The sequence below is a fragment of the Microtus pennsylvanicus genome, chromosome 11 (assembly GCF_037038515.1).
Source record: "Microtus pennsylvanicus isolate mMicPen1 chromosome 11, mMicPen1.hap1, whole genome shotgun sequence".
In the NCBI taxonomy this organism is placed as follows: Eukaryota; Metazoa; Chordata; class Mammalia; order Rodentia; family Cricetidae; genus Microtus; species Microtus pennsylvanicus.
Genome location: NC_134589.1, coordinates 12,293,908 through 12,310,745, shown reverse-complemented (window position 1 = coordinate 12,310,745; position 16,838 = coordinate 12,293,908). Strand labels below are relative to the sequence as shown.

Here is a 16,838-nt window from a genome sequence, read left to right as displayed (position 1 = left end):
GAGCTAGTTCTGGGACAGGCACCAAAGCTACAGAGAAACCCTGTCTCGAAAAACCAAAAAAAAAAAAATGAAGAGAGTGTTTTCCTGTAGACACCTGCCACCTGCCACACACTACTCCTGATAAGGCAGCAGCCAACTCTTCGTCCTTGGGTTCAAAGGTGTGACCCTGTTAGTCATTGTAAGACAAATAGCCAGCAAGTGCCAGGCTCCATCTGTATCTCTTCCCTGTTTTACCCACGCATCCACCCTGGGAGGAAGCTCTTGTTATCAAAACATACATTTCACAGAATAGGAAGTTGCAGAATTGGATGTTAGCTAGGTTAGCTGAATCTGAGCCTATATAAAATCTGACCACCCCCTGCCTCTTGTAGCAGGAATCCAGGTAGAATCCCAAAGGGAGACAGACAACGTGGGCTTTCTGCTTCTGCTCAGTGCTGCTAAGGGTGGGGTTTGATCACAGGAGAGCCAGGGACAGTTGGAGGAGTTGAGACAAACCGTATCTTGTTCTTTCTGCAGCATACTAGACATCTTCCCCACGGCAATAGCCCTGGCAGGAGCCAGCTTGCCTCCCAACCGGAACTTCGACGGGCTTGATGCCTCCGAGGTGCTCTTTGGCAGGTCGCAGGTGGGGCACAGGGTAAGTGGAGGAGGCTTGTGTCTGGGCTGTGTCTCACATCTCACACCCGCTACCTTGATGCAAAGGGCCCCTCAGAAGGTGCATGCCAATGGCTGGCGCAGACTCTCTGTAAAAACTCCCAGTGAAGAATTTAGAGATGAACCGCTTCCAGTAATTCAGTTTGCCAATTGAAATTTCTACTTAACATTTTGGCTTAGGGTAGAGTTATGTGTGTCTAAAGTTTAGTATCCTTTTTCTGCGTGCATTTAATTTTCTGACGTAACTTGGGCACTCAGCACATCTTTGTTGGACAAGATGCCTGCGCAGTTGTAGGCTCAGCTAGAAGGGAAGCTCTCTGGGGGCAAAGGACCCATCTGTTGGGTTCAGATTACAGTTTTTATGTACCTAACAGCATCCATACCCAGCCGGCAGCCAATGCATGCAAAGTGGATGAGCGAACAAATGAATGAACGGATGAATGAATGAATGAAAGTCAGCAAGGTCACTATGTTCCCAGCATTCTCCCTGCTCTGGGAGGGCTCAGCACACTCTTCTCATCCTGTTATTCTATTGTTGTTTACTTGCTTACTTTTGAAAGACCCTCTTGCAACAGGCTGACCTGGAACTTGCAACCCGTCTACCTCAGCCTCTTGAGTTCTGGGATTGCAGGTATATGCCAAAAATAGCTGCCTATTCTTGAATTGGCAGCCCCTGGCCATGACTCAGTGGTACTTGCTGGGCTTCTGTGGTCCAGGATCCCTTCCTTATTGTCTCCTCCTTAGAGTGCTCCCAAGCACCAAATAGCAGCCAGGAAGTGTCCGTCCTGATGGACTTTTCCTGCCACTTCTATGAGTTTTCCATTTGCTAAAAGGAAGAGGAAGTGGCGGGGGGTGCAGGGGCTGGAGGATCTTGGAGACCCCTGAGTAAAGTCCAGTGAGCACCTAGCAAACCAGGTGGAGACCCGTGCTTCAAAGGGTCTATTTATGTCTTTGACGGGGTCACATGGGAGTGGTTCAGATGTTCTCGTGGGCACTGAGGCACCTTCCCACGTCAGTCAAAGCCGGGCCTTGAGTGGACCTCTGCATTTCTGCACGTACTGATGAAGTTCTCAGGGCTTGGCAGATCAGACCCGAGCAGTCCTCTGAGGAGTTTTGGGTCACTCTCCAACATCTCTCTCCGTAGAGCTGTAGGTTCTCTGGGCCTGGCCCTCTTCAGGAGCAGCCTGACATAGGAAGACATTTTCTGCCTTAAGTTGGAAGTGATGTATGACCCCTAGCTACAATAGCCAAGACTTCTGTGGAGGGGTGCCCCTCAGTGTTTATCGTCATGGCTACTAATAGAATAATGATCTTCTTGACATTGTCAGGCCTCCCATGGACACTAGCTCTGTCTTGTGCTTACTTCTGTTCCCAAGCAGAGCCTTGCTGTCCTTAAGCATAAGATCTGTGCTTACTCACTGGGTTAGGTCCAGGAGCCAAGTGGGAGAAACAGGTAAACAGGTACAAGTCTTGACACCATCAGGGACCCACATTGCCTTGGTAACATAGCTAAGTGGGGGTTTGTTTCCTCCACACACCTGCAGTCTAGCAAGTGGTGGTCAGCCTACTGCCTACGGGGAGCTTCTGGTGGCATCTTCACGTGGGTGCTGTGCCCAGCCTCCCAGAGCTCTGGTTTCTTTCAGCATGTGTTGTAGATACTCTAGAAAAGACCACTTTGGAATTTAAGAACAGGGATAATTGATGGCCATGAATTTGGGTTTGGTTTTTTTTTTCCTAGTCAGCCTAAACTGTTGAAATGAAGAGACTAAATTGTCTTGAGTTTGTAATAGTTTTAGAGGAGGGTCAGCAGATCCAAACAACAATTTTTTATATACCCACTCACCCACCTACCCGTCCATCATTCATCATCCATCCATCCACCCACCCACCTACCCATCCATCCATCCCATCCTTCATCATCCATCCACCCACCCACCTACCTACCCATCCATCATTCATCATCCACCCATCCACCCATCCATCATCCATCCATCCATCCATCATCCATCCATCCACCCATCCATCCACCCATCCATCCATCCATCCATCCACCCATCCATCCACCCATCCACCCATTCATCCATCCATCCATCCCATCCTTAATCATCCATCCATCCATCCACCCACCTACCTACCCATCATCTACCCATCCATCCACCCACCTACCCACCCATCCATCCACCCATCCATCCACCCATCCATCCATCCATCCATCCATCCATCCATCATCATCCATCCACCCATCCATCCATCCATCCATCATTCATCATCCATCCATCCATCCACCCACACACCCACCAATTCATCCATGCATCTATCCATGCCTATACATAATATGTATGTACCTCTAAAAATATTATATGTGCATTGTGTGTGCCTGAGTTTATGTGTGTGCACTACACATATATAGTGCCCACAGTCATCAAAAGAAGGTACCAAATCCCCTGCCAGGTGGAGTTATAGACAGTTTTGAGCCTCAGTATGGTTACTGGGAACCAAACCCCGGTCCTCTGCAAGAGCAGGAATTGTTCTTAACCCCTGAGCCATCTGTCCAGCCCCTTGGACCTCTTCATAAATGCAATTTGTATCCACCCACAGATCTGTCCTCCACTTAAAAGGATTCTGATATGGGTTGGCTTAGAAATCATTCCAGTTTCTAGAAGCCCAAAGAACTTCCTAGACAGTCAGCTCAAAACATGACTCAGATGCCTCTCAGCAGTTGCCTTCTCTGTATTGCAAGGGTAGCCCAGATCTGAAGAGAGAAACAGCCCAGAAACATCCTCATTCATCTCCCAGGGCCGTGGGATGAGAGTCTTAAAGAAAACAGTGGCTGCTAGCTTTATACCCATTGCTTTATAAATCACTGCTTGGCCTATTAGCTTTAGCTTCTTATTTGCTGCTAACTCTTACATCTTAATTTAACCCATTTCTAGTAAACTGTATATTGCCATGAGGCTGTATTGCTTACCAGATAAAGTTCCGGCGTCTGTGTCTGGCAGGGCTATGTGGCTTCTCTCTGACTCTACCTCCTTTCTCCCAACATTCAGTTTAGTTTTCCCCACCTACCTAAGTTCTACCCTATCAGGCCAAGCCAGTTTCTTTATTAACCAATGATATTCAGAGCATACATAGGGGAAATCCCACATCACCTCCCCTTTTCTGTTTAAATAAAAAAGGAAGGTTTTAACTTTAACATAGTAAAATTACATATAACAAAACAGGTATCAAGTTAAGAATTATAGTTACGATATGTATATCTACTTTATCTTTTATCATAACTAAGGAAAAACTTTAACTACCAATTCTTCAACTCCATCAAAGACTCCAGAAGGATACAATATTACCTAAGTAAATAGAAAGTGCATTGTAAGCAACTTCCAAAATTCTAGAACTGACAGAGACATCTTGCTGCCTGGATAGTCACCCAAAGTTCTTCTGTACTGTTGGGTCATCCATCTTTAACCTACAGGCCCACAGTATCCAGCAGACTTTTCCATGAAGCAGGAAATTTCAAAGATAGGTCCACATATATTGGCAGTTTGTCGACCACTTTCTTCTGTGTCCTGCAGAATGTCTGGCAGACTCTTTCATGAAGCAGGAACCCTGAAGGACCGTTTCACCTTTAGGCAAGTTCAGCCATCATTTCTCTGCAGGTCCTGCATGTCCAGTTTACACATCATACTATCAAACAGTCCAGGCAAGAGCAGTTTCTTGCCCAAATGGCTCACCAACTCCATAAGGAGCCTCTTCAATGCCCATCTTCCTCTTGAAGTAATTGGTGCTGCCAGGAGCAGATATATCTCACTGTCATGAAAAGTTCTAAGTTCTTAAACATTTTAAATGCCATATTGTGTAGCCTTTGAAAGGTTTAAAAAACGCCTATCCATCTGAAATACATCTTTGTACATCTAGAAAATCTAACTAACATGACTACAAGCTTGACTATTATAGATGACTCTCTATTTACCTATATTTCTTAATTATACATTAAATTTTTTAATGAGCTACACAAACACAATACCTTAACCAAGAGCAGAAATAGACATATAACAAAATTATCAGTGAACCAAGATCCATACCAATGTAAATTATTCATATCTATAGCAGAGAGGACTGAGAGCCTGAGAGGGGAGGGGTACCCATTCCAGAACCTAGTGACACACTTTCTATTCTCCTGACTCCAAGATGGAAGCTGGGGGTGGTGACATCATGAGTGATCAAGTCATGTCTTTCATGATCAGGTCCAAATATTGTCATCGAAGGGAAAGTTTCCTCAACACCTCTGCATTTGCATGGTCCACTGCAATACGGGCCAGCTGTGGGCTATGAACAGTTTGGCACAACAGAAGCCATACATTACAGAAACATGACCAGCCATCACTTCTCTTAGAGAGGCCCCTAGTGGTGACATATGTCATGAGAGTGGCAAGCAGACGGCTGACACCCCTCTCCCCTACCCCTGCTTTTGGAGGCTTGAAGCTGTATACGCCCCAGCCTGATTTGGTGCAGGACAACCCCTCAGGAGATAATACAGGGTGCAGGGTGACACTCCCGTGCTTGACAAAACAACAAAACTGTAGCAAAGCAGACCAGAACACAGGAAAGAAATGGAACCGGGAAATCTGTGCAGGATTGCGGAAGATAAAGTCACTCGGCTCTGAACTGTGGCCCAGACGTCTGGAGAGGAAGTATATGTAGCCATGATTGCGTGTAAACTTACAGCCTTCTCTCCATGTTTATGTAAACAATAATGCTGCCAACGGTCTGCTCCAAGCAGGTGGCTTATGTGAGTGTCTCGAAACCCACCCCTATCTCTAAGAACAAGCCAGCCCAGTTTTGTTTCTCGGGTTCTGGAAGTTTCCGCTAGGGCCATTTACACCTTTCGAATGTGGCAGCCTCTCCTTCGGGAGGTGCTGTTATTGAGCCCCAAATGATACCACGGTTTGAAGAGACCGACCTTGACTGTGTCTTCTGGGGGGTCTGAACATATCACAGATGGAAGACTCTAGATGGTCCAGGTCCTGTGTCCATCTGTGGTCCCCACCTCCAAGCCCTTCTCAAGGAAGCAAAGCCGTGTTTGGTTGTGACGGGCGTGGCTCTCTGGGGATGGAAGAAGTGAGGTTTTCAGTGATGACTTCCTTTCTTCTTTGGAGGAAGCCTGCTGGGGGTGTTCGTAGGTTTGATGGGGAGGGGCAGGGAAGCAGCAGGTGTGGGAGAGCCTTGCCCAGGGCAGCATCCTCTCAGGGTACTGAAACTGCGGGTGGGGTGGGGGCAGTGTTTCCCTCTCAAACAGATGTTTCTCATTATTTTTTCCCCAAGCCCCACGGAAACTTTGATTCATGTAAGTTCCTTCCCAGCAATATATACGGACATGATTCATACCAGGGCAGTCTCATGCCTCCAGCCCAAACCCACCAACCTACCAAGGATGCTGGCCTTTTATTTCCTACCAAGTCCTTCCCCCGGGACCTCTGAATTAGGTGTTTCCGCTCTTGAGGGTAATTCTTCCATGTCTGACTGAATCAGGAAAGATTTCCTCAGCAGCAGAGTGGGACTGAGTCATAGGTGTCTGTGTTCAGGCTAGGCTTGGGCTGGAGCCGTAACTCAGAGGTAGAGTGTGTGCCTGGCTTCTGTGTGGGGTCTGGGTTCGATCCCCGGCACTGTGATAAAAAGTCCAGAGGCAAAGCTATGCTTGGTGCTGGAGAAATCTCACACTTCTCATGCCATTCTTGCTGAAGAGACCTCGAGAGGTGATCCGGGGATGAAGGAGCCAGAGCTCCATCACCAGCCCCAGGATATCTGTCAGCCATCTTGTTTGCAGGCTGCTTTCTGCACCTGGGACTCCTGGGTGTATGACTCAAGCAGCTATAAGAAGTCCCTTTCTAGAAAAGGGCCCTGACCCGTATTTAAAACATTGCTGTGGCTGTGTTGGAATTTTTAATTTGTAAAGTTAGAAAGCACCGGTCCCCGACACGCAAACCTTGTGGATTACAGAGCCAGCATTGGGCCCATGAATGTAACCCAGTGAGATCTTTTGGCTTCTCAGAGTTGTAGACCATCCCCCCTAAGCCCCTAGTGAAATGACAGTTTCGTGGTGGCTCCCAGGAGCTGGCCCCCATCAGCCACAGGCTTGTGCTTGACAGTAAGTATTTTAGAGGTATGGGTAGGGACCATGGCACCTAGCACGATTTTCTTTCTAGTGTAGATAGGTATGTACGTAGAATGTGCTGGGGGGGGGGGAGCACATGTACCACATCTGGCTGAGTGATATTTTATTTGTATTTTAATAAATAAAGCCTGCCTGGAGATCAGAGTGTGAAGCTAAGCCTCTAGAGGCCAGGGAGTGTAGGCCACACTTTTAATCCCAGGGAGACTGAGGCAGTCGGATCTCTGAGTTCAAGGCTACCCTGGGCTACGCTAGGAATCAGATCCAGGTGGTAGTGGTTCACGCCTTTAATCCCAGCACTAGAGAAACGGAGATAGGAGTGATGTGGTTTGGCGGGGAGAGGAATATAAAGGAGAAGAGACTGTAACTCACTGGTGTGTGGAGTCTGAGGTTTGGTGGAATCGCTGCAGTCTAGGCTGTCTGAGGATCATCCCTGCGGTCTGAGCATTGGTAGAGGTAAAAGGTCTCTCTAGTGGCTTACTGGTCTGCTTCTCTGATCTTCAGCTTGAACCCCTATATCTGTCTCTGGGTTTTTATTATTCATGCTCCATCTGGCTGTGGCGGTCAGAGGACAACTTTGGAGAGTCGATTCTGCCCTTGCACTTTGCTGAGGTGAGATCTTTGTATATGGGTACCTGGGATCGAGCTCAGGTTGTCAGGCTTGCGCGTCAGACACGTTTTCCTGTGGTGCGGTCTTGGTGGCCTCGCGTGGCGTTCTTAGACCCAACCTACCCTCTCTTTCTCAGGTGCTGTTCCACCCCAACAGTGGGGCGGCTGGAGAGTACGGCGCCCTGCAGACCGTTCGCCTGGATCATCACAAGGCCTTCTTCATTACCGGTAAGTGGAACCTCCCATGTGTACACTTTGGGGGTTCCCTGTGAGAGGGGGTATGGCTCTCTTTTTTGAGGAGCTTCCAGCGTGCACCTCTGACTCTGCCGACTGAACCTGAGGGACATGAGGGCATTCTGGAACCATCAAAAAGGAGACGAGGCCTTCCTGCAGCAGGCTCAGGGCTCTGGCCTCTTCTCTCTCCCTCTTTTTCACACAGAGAACGGTTTGCTGCCAATTAGGCTTTAAATGCCGCTTTGGCTGCTGATGAAACAGGAGCTCAGAGACCCTTAAAAACATTATTCCTTGGCAATGAACTGTTCCAGAGTTTAAAAGTGTACGTAGCAGACCGACAGAAGCCTCCCTACTCCTTGGTTCACTCAATGACTGTCTTGCAGGTATACGTTAGAAATGTCACATGGGCTGGAGAGGTGGCTTAGTGGGTGTTCCAGCTGGCTTCCTACTGCTGTAATGAAAACCGTGACCCAAAGCATCTTGGGGAGAAAAGGGTATTTGGTTCATCACAGAGGGAAGTCAGGATAGGAACTCAAGGCAGGAACCGAGGCAGAGGACATGGAGAAATGTTGTTTATTGACTTCTTCTCTGTGCCTTGCTCGGTTTGCTTTCTTACACCTCCTAGGACCACCTGCCCAGTGGTGTCACCACCCCTGGTGGGCTGGGCCCTCCTATGTCAGTCATCAATCAAGAAAATGCCCTCCCGATTTGTCAAAAAGCCAATCCGATGGGGGTATTTTTTTATTTTTATTTTTTTCCAGTTGAGGTTCTCTCTTTCCGAATGAGGGAACTTTCTTTTCCAAACTCTAGCTTGTGCCAAATTAACAAACACTTACTAGCACAGTGGGTCAAGGTACTTGCTTCCAAGCCTGCCGATGTGAGTTTGACGCCAGGCATCCACATGGTGAAAGGAGAGAGCCATCCTGTAGGTTGTTCTTTAACCTCTACATATTTGCTGTGGCATAGATACACACACACACGCACATACGCATGCACATATGCACACGCGCACACACCACGCATACACCAATGCACAAGCATACGCACATGTGCGCGTGTGTGTACACAAACAAAATGAAAATTAAAAGATTAGGCTGTCTTGAAATGCTTGTCCCAGGATTTTGCACTTAGTTAGAACCCTAACATTTTGAAGTTAATCAATGAAAAACAAAACAAAACAAAATAAAAATAGATGAGAAACTCCCGCTGGGACTCAATGGCGATTTCAGTTTGATTCAGTTATTTCATGCTGGAGATTTTCAAAGAATTATATAATTTAAAAAAATAAAACCTACGAAATTTGTTTTCTGAGTATAAAATGTGGTTGCAAAACCAGAACAAGCCCTTCGAGTTCATAGCTCCAGGGATCTTAGATACGATCCAAGAATCTGTGGTTCCTAAACCTCAGACAAAACAGTCAGATCTTTGCTATGGTCTAAGGGACAGTTCGGGGTCAGAGCCCCTTACATTACATGATCTCAGAGGCATGGGCCCTCCAGGCTGAATTGATTTCATGCAGGGAAAACCCTGCCACAAAGCCCTTGGCACCACAGTACTGGAATCGTAAACCTTACCACGAAGTAATAGGGCTGTGTAAAGTGATCACAGGCAGACAGGAATTACAATCTCAAACTCGAAAGAGCCAGGGTGGGGACGGGGACACTGAACACTGGCCGCATCTGAGGAAAACTGCAAACGGGGGAGAAGGGATGCTGCCATTTTCTGGATCCTCCCCAATGCCTTTTAAAAATTTGCATCTTAATTACTTAAAACTGGGTTTGGGAAATGCAGATGAGGCAGAGATTGGGTACCTGAGTGGGCACCTACTCCTTCAGGATAGAGAACAATTTGTTCTTCCATGATGGGGAGATGCTGTTGTGGCCTCGAGCATGGAGTGGCCTTGGAGGATAACCAGTCTTTTGGTGTGCAGCCTAGAACTAGGGAAGTCCATGAATTTTCCTCCCTACCCCCTTTCCACAAGTCATCTTTCTTCCTTTTCCTTTTCTCTTTTAACGTGTGTGTGTGTGTGTGTGTGTGTGTGTGTGTGTGTGTGTGTGCGCGTGTGCATCCTATACCGCGAGGCGGAATTCCTCACTTGAACCCAGACTTCACTGATTCTGCCAGCTTGCTCCGGAGATTCTGTCTCTGCCTCCTGAGTGCTGGGATTATAGGTGGGCTTCCACCTCCACCCACTGTTTTTGTGAGCACTGGTGATCGGATCGTGGCAAGCATTGGTGAATACTGTGGAGCCTGACTACTGGGTGTTGGCTTTTATTAGCATGGGAAGTCAATTGCGGTTCATTCCCTTGAACATGGGACGGCTTTGCTGTACATCCTTCGGATTTGCCTTTCAGATTTTGCCCTTCAGTTTAGAAAAGTCTCTAACCCCCGGCTCTGATTTCTGTTCCTCCCCTGAACTTTGTGGGGGATGTCAGTAGCGAATAAGAGGGAGCGTTTTGTTTTTCTTTTGCTTTTTCACATCTACATTTTTTTTCTATTGAGAGAGGGTCTCACTCTGTAATTCAGGATAGTTGTGAGCTGTATAGGCCAGGCTGGCCTGGGACTCTTGGTCCTCCTGTCTCTGTCTCAAGGGCTGAGGTTTTAGACTTGCTCCACCATGCCTGGCTCATTTCTGTCATTTAACAGCGCTCCACACCTTTCTTCCGTGTGGTTACAGAAGCACCTGCTATTTTGGTCTTCCATTTGCTGGTGTTCTCTCTCTCTCTCTCTCTCTCTCTCTCTCTCTCTCTCTCTCTCTCTCTCTCTCACTCACTCTTTCAGGGGTCAGCCAAGGATCCACAGGAGTTCATATGAAGCTTTGAGGCTTTGCTCTACGGCTGTCTTCCTCTGAGGTTCTCACCTGTTGTTTTCCATCATCATCGCCTCAGCCTTTCTCTGGAATTCTGCCGGCTCCACACTGCTTGTGTGGCCCTCCCTGGGGGCGGGGCAGGGAGCACGATGACACAACCTAGCAGGTCCAATACCGTGTACCTTTCCTTTCTGCAGGGTTGAGTCCCTTGCAGCCTCTGCCTGTCTTGCTTATTCCACTACAATGTTTTTATTGCTTTGCTAAAATATGTCTCCCAGAACTTGATTTTGCTAGCTAGAGGATGGTGGTTCAAAGCACACTAGTGTGCTCTTGCTTTAAGAGAGATTTATTGTGACTGTGTGTGATGTGTAGTATGCTTGCAGGTCTGTGTGTCATGGTACACATGTAGAGGCTACCGTGTGGCCTCTGTACCATTCTTTGTGTGCATTCAGAGGGTCTGACTGGTTTTTGGGTTTTGGTTCATGTAGTAAGCATTTTTGTGTGTGTGTGCTGATCCATCCATCATGGTTCTGGTGTTAATGTTTTATAATTATTTTGAAGATTAAGTCTCATGTAGTTCAGGCTGGCCTCAGTATACTTTGTAACCAAGGCTGGTCCTGAACTCCTGATCTTCCTGTCTCCACCTCTGGATTCCAGGCGTGTTCCACCATGCCCCATCTTGGATAACACTCCAGCTTGGATCTGGCTGTCTGTCTGTCTGTCTCTCTCTGTCCCAAGTGACCTCGAACTCACAGACATCTGCCTGCCTCTGGCTCCCACACGCTGCTATTAAAGGCTTGTGTCACCATACCCAATGAGACTTTTATGAGTCTCTCCCAGCTTTTGCTTGATTGACTGTCAGGGCTTGTGTAACTTCAAGTGTTCCTTGCTGGTGATGGAGAGTCAAACTTTTGTCGACTGTAGACAAAGATGGTAATTCCTGCTGAACCCAAGTGAACTCCATCATGGGAGGAGACTCGTAACGGAGGCTTTGATCTGCTGAAGGCTGTGGAATCGGCTCATTCTTCTTGAGAGTTCCCATTTCATTCCCGTCCATATTGAACCAGAAAGCCGTGTCTCTGGAGTGCTGGCTTTGGTCCCTCTAGATATGTTTTTGCTGAGTTGAGCTGTGGCATTGTGCTGTCGTCTGGAGGTGAGAACACACCCCAGCTGAGCCCTTCTAGTCACAGTTATATTCTGTCGTAAGCCTGTCCTCAGACTGGGCAAGGGTGTTGATACCTGTCGTCCTGGCACACAGCACTTGGGTCATATAACAACATCCTCTTCGGCTTAGGGAAATGGACCATCTTGACATCCATCAAGCTCAACAATCACCATGGGAGGAATCGGAATTCAAAAATGTCAGATTTAGGGGCCAGTAAGATGGCTTGGTGGGTAAAAAGCTCTGGCCACACAAACCTGAAAACTTGAGTTTGTTTGATTGCTTGGACTCACAGTGGGAGGAGAGAATTGACTCCACAAAGTTGTCCTCTGACCTCCGCGTGTGTCCTGTGGCTCCCTTCTTCCCCCAATTCCATTTTTAAAAACTCCATGAGATTTCCTCTCAAAGGCCAGAAACGAAAGATATTTGAAACAGATGTCTACTGGTTCAGACGGAAGGCAAGTCCAAGGGGGCAGACCTAATCCCTTTGGACAGAAGATGGTTACTGGAAAGGCAGGCTACAATCTCAAGGTAATTTATCTGGCAGGGAGAACAATCATTTGAATCTCCAGGGCTGGCCTGTGAACCACAGCTCAGGGTGAAGGTTGGGTTTAACCGCTTTGGCCATCCTTCCTGTAGGTGGAGCCAAAGCTTGTGACGGGAGCATGGGTCCTGAGCAGCGCCACGCTTCCCCTCTCGTTTTCAACCTAGAAGATGATGCTGCAGAAGCCATGCCCCTACAGAGAGGAAGCCCCGAGTACCAGTCGGTGCTGCCGAAGGTCAACAGCGTTCTTGCCGACGTCCTTCGAGACATTGCTGATGACAACGTCTCCCGAGCAGACTACTCTCAGGATCCTTCGGCGACTCCCTGCTGTAACCCCTACCAAATTGCCTGTCGTTGCCAAACAGTGTGATAGGTGTTTTCTCCCCTATGAGAAAGACTATCTGGAAATCGTAGACAGGTTAGGTTGACTTCCAAACTACTAGATGTCTACTTTAGGACGGAGGTTACACAATCTGGTTTGGAAGCCATGGCTTTCCCTCTCCCTGTGTAGACTGCCCCCTCCGCATGCAGGTTTGAGACGCGTCAAGTGGGCACACTGGGCACGGCAGGATTAAGCACCAGTGGGCACACGGAGTTGCGGAACAGGTCCAAGCCCTAGGTTTTAAGCCTGGGCGATGACTTAAATCTCAATTGCAAATTGATTTTGAAAGTTAACACATGAAGTTGCCTGTGTATGTCCCCAGCACCAAGCAGGTCCTCAATGTTTTAGTTTCTATCTTGTGTCCCCAGTTCCCCAGGTCACTGGAGCACAAACCTTCTAGCTGGTATGCATTGCTCGGCCATCTCCAGTACACACACAGACCACCAGGGTCTGACCAGAATCTGGCTCAGGGGATCTGGAGGAAGGTCTGGGAGACTTCAGTGTTGCTGGATTCCTTTGAGATGCCTTGAGCAGCACAGAGCTAAACCGAAGCTATGTCTTCCTGGGCCTTGGAGCAGAAGAACTCATGGGCCTTCTCTCTTGTAAATCCCAAATGGGAAGGCTATAAAGATTTAGGAGTTTGAGAGCTGGCCCATCAGCTAAGAGCACTGGACCTGGGTTCTGTTCCCAACACCTACACGGTGGCTTAAACTCTAACAGCAGTTCCAGGGGACTCACTACTCTCCTCTGGTCTCTGAGAATTTCAGGCATGCGCATGGTGCACATACATACATACATGTAGGCAAAACACTCATATAGTAAAAAAAAATCTCTTAAAATAAGATTTAAGCCGGGCGGTGGTGGCACACGCCTTTAATCCCAGCACTCGGGAGGCAGAGGCAGGCAGATCTCTGTGAGTTCGAGGCCAGCCTGGTCTACAAAAGCTAGTTCCAGGACAGGAACCAAAAGCTACAGAGAAACCCTGTCTCGAAAAAAAAAAAAATAAGATTTAAGATTTCTTTCCAGCCCCTACAACTTCTAAGAAATAAAACAAAAAAAATGTAAACAACTCACAAATGCATTGCCATGATTTTATTTCATTAGTGTCCTGAATGGGACTCAGGGTAATAAACGATTTATTCCAATCACTGCAAAAATACTTTGCCTGGTTAAAATAGTTTCTCTCTCTATATGTCTGTAATATACAAGAAACACAATTCAAAGAGATTTCCCACTACATACATTTTTTTACACAGCATACATTTGACAAGGACACCCTTATAATATATATAAAATTCCGGCTATATACCAATATGGTTAGTTAGCATTTACACTGTGGTTTGAAGGTATGTGACTCCAGCGTTCTCCTCACCCACTGGCAGCCAAGGCTGAGGGGGCTGGGTGGAGGGCTGACCATGTGCTATGGCTCAGGCAGCAAGGCACTCAGGACCCTTGCCTCCCTCCCCTCTCTGCTCACACAACTGATTGCACTCCGTGTCTTCCACTGTCCTTGTTCTTGCCAGAACCACCCGACTGGGGGTGTCCTGACTTCGGGGTGCGCTTCTTGTCAGGACTGCTTCGCTTTGCCCTTCTGACTTCCGCGGCACAAGATTATCTACCAAAATCAAAACAGAATGGCCTTACTCCTCTCAGGAAGAGGCAGGGGAGGCAGGCTGGGTCACCCAGGGGTCTGTGCTATGCGGATTAGCAAGGGAGGCTGGGCCTTTTGAAACTTTTCTATATGGCCCCAGACTGGCGGTCACTCATGACCACGGAAAAATCCACCCATCTTACATTGGTGTGGACAATTGTGGCACAGATCCCAGCAACACTGTTTAAAAACTGCATGTATGCACAGTGTGCTCGTATGTACATGCGCAATTCTTCTTCTGAAAGGCTCGTCTTACTTGTAAACACTGACTGCTAAATGACTGTAGAAAGAACAGAGTGTCAGCACAGGTTCTTGGTCCAAGTCGCTGTTCTTTTGCTCACAGGGTTAATATTATGTCACAGAGCGCACAGACTGCATGCTGGCTTGCTAACGGAGCAAAAGCTGCTGGCCCTCCTTAAAGCCTCTTCCCAGGGTACGAGAGATGAGCAGCTGGCTTTCCTCTTGCTGGTCTTGAAGCGAAGTCAATCCCAAAGAGGACAGTGGTGTTGGGAGGGAGGGCAGTGGCAGTCTACTTTGTAAAGTGAGCTCACTATTCCTACCCGAAAGGGAAGTGATTTTGGCTAATCCGATCCTTTTGTAGTCTCGGAAGCTTCTAAAGAATTGTGAGTAAAGATGGGGATTCTGGGAAATATCTGCAAGAGGCATGCAATTCAGAACACAGGCAGAGAGCGGGGCTTTCCTAGCAAGCCCAGCTGAACTCTTAGGCTCTGGGGCATGGCTGACAAGGCCGCACTGAATGGCGACCCAGCAGCGCTTCTGCCTCTGCTCCTTGTGCCTCGAGATAGAGAACCCTGCCTGCTGCTGACCCAGGACTTTGGTTGGAACACTGGCTCCTCCTTCTCCATCTGCCTGCAGGTTGTGGGACAGGCGGGGCCTGGCGGCCACCCTGACACCCAATACCCCAGGCACCCAGAGGCTGTGCCACCTTAGCTGAACTCTAATAGTTCTGGGAACTTGTTTTCTGACAAGCACTTACTGGCAGGGAGAATTTCTTGTGTATAAACTTTTTTTTTAATGCCAGGGATGGACCCAGCACCCATTGCTTCCTGAGCTAGCCATATCCCTAGCCTAGACAAGAATCTAAATGCAGTTTAAGCCAACTTAACACAGATTTGCTCTTTGAGAAGGAGAAAGGACAGTTGGCTTGTACCTGATGTCCTGGCAGTGTTGAGATGAGCGTGTCTAACAACGCATGCGAACATTAGTAGTTTTGGGTGTGCATGCATGTACGTGTGTGCATGGAACTCAGAGCCTCTTACATGCTAGGCATATATCCCATCATTAAGCCATACCCTCCAACATTCCTTCTTAAATCGAGCGTCTCTGATTCTCCTCAGCTCCAGGAAAACGGCTTACTCGGGGTTATTTTATACGGGATTCCTCTGGCAAGGAGCCACCTCCTGCATGCCAGTGTTCATATTACTCAACTTCTGTAAACATGAAAGCTTGCGAGCTCTGCTCTGACTACAGCGAAGACTAGTTTGAGATGTATCAATCTTCCACTGCAGTCTCAGAGCTTTACCAAAATTGCCAAAACAGAACTGAGCGAGCATCAGACCTTGGCAGAATAGGATGCTCTGGTCATGTTTGTCCCCACTGTTCTGACCTAGAGTTCTCTGGCTCCTGGAAGATGTGATACCAGTTAAATAGTTAAATATAGCCATTAACTTTCAGAAGACACAAGATCTCCTAATAGTTCTGGGGGGCATCGTGGGAGCCCACAGGCACCATTGGTCTAGGCAGCAACTGTTAGGCAGTAGGCCAACAGCTGTCGTAAAATGCATAATTAAAAAGTTTTTTCTTTTTAAAGAACTACTCCTTCCCACCATTAATATATAACTGTCACTTGGCGGCAATATATTTGGCAGCTTGCCATGAAAGTCCAAAAATGTAAATTTCAAACTGCAAGCTACAAAACCAGTATGGAAGTCACAAATACCTCCTATTTACACGGAAAGGGGCCTCACCCACTTCAGGGCCCACAGGACCACGCCCCTTCTATTCCCTAAGTTCTGACACGGCATTGTATCCATCTGAAATGATCTCAAGTCGCCTATTGGGATTTTTTTTTTTTTGAGACAAGGACTCGTATAGCCCAGGCTGGCCTTGAGCTTACTGTGTAGCGAAGATGACCCTGAACGTCTGATACTCCTGAATCCCAACTACTAGGATTACAGTTACCATGCTCGGTTTTCTGTGCTGCTGGGAACTGAACCCAGGGCTTCATGCACAGCCAAGCATTCTAGCAACTGAGCCGCATCCCTACTCACTCGTATGCCTTCTAACTGACATTCACAGGAGGGGTGCACACTGCTTAAAGATGCAGCAGCCAAGGAAGCCCTGAGGACCTTTCCTCCAGCTGCTGGTGGAAGCCAAGTCCAGTGCTCAGGCACCCCTGGCGCCTCTCACTGCCAGCAAGCCTAAGTTGGATGCCGGGGAACCTTGCTGAAGATGTGCAGGTGAGCTAATGCCACCCACACTGGCTTTGTACACGCGGTTTCCTAGTGAGTGCAATGCTTAAGAGTGCAATGCCAGAGCTGCAGGCAGGGTGCAGGTCAGTTCCTGCAGACATGACCTGGCCCCTTTAACTGACCATAACAAGTAAC

At 47.8% G+C, this 16,838-nt stretch overlaps 2 protein-coding genes across 7 annotated transcripts in view; one reads left to right on the top strand and one right to left on the bottom strand.

The window, feature by feature from the left end:
- The window catches only part of Arsg (arylsulfatase G), a 131,666-nt gene extending 117,983 nt beyond the window's left edge, over positions 1-13,683 (top strand). For all 5 annotated transcript variants that reach the window (XM_075990261.1, XM_075990259.1, XM_075990262.1 and 2 more), the window contains 3 exons: positions 517-637; positions 7,567-7,657; positions 12,274-13,683. In XM_075990261.1, coding sequence (XP_075846376.1) covers positions 517-637; positions 7,567-7,657; positions 12,274-12,548 — 487 coding nt within the window. In that variant the 3' untranslated portion in view covers positions 12,549-13,683. The remainder of the gene's footprint in view (positions 1-516; positions 638-7,566; positions 7,658-12,273) is intronic.
- The window catches only part of Wipi1 (WD repeat domain, phosphoinositide interacting 1), a 40,616-nt gene continuing 37,415 nt past the window's right edge, over positions 13,638-16,838 (bottom strand). For both annotated transcript variants that reach the window (XM_075990265.1, XM_075990266.1), the window contains one exon: positions 13,638-14,175. In XM_075990265.1, the coding sequence (XP_075846380.1) occupies positions 14,128-14,175 (48 nt within the window). In that variant the 3' untranslated portion in view covers positions 13,638-14,127. The remainder of the gene's footprint in view (positions 14,176-16,838) is intronic.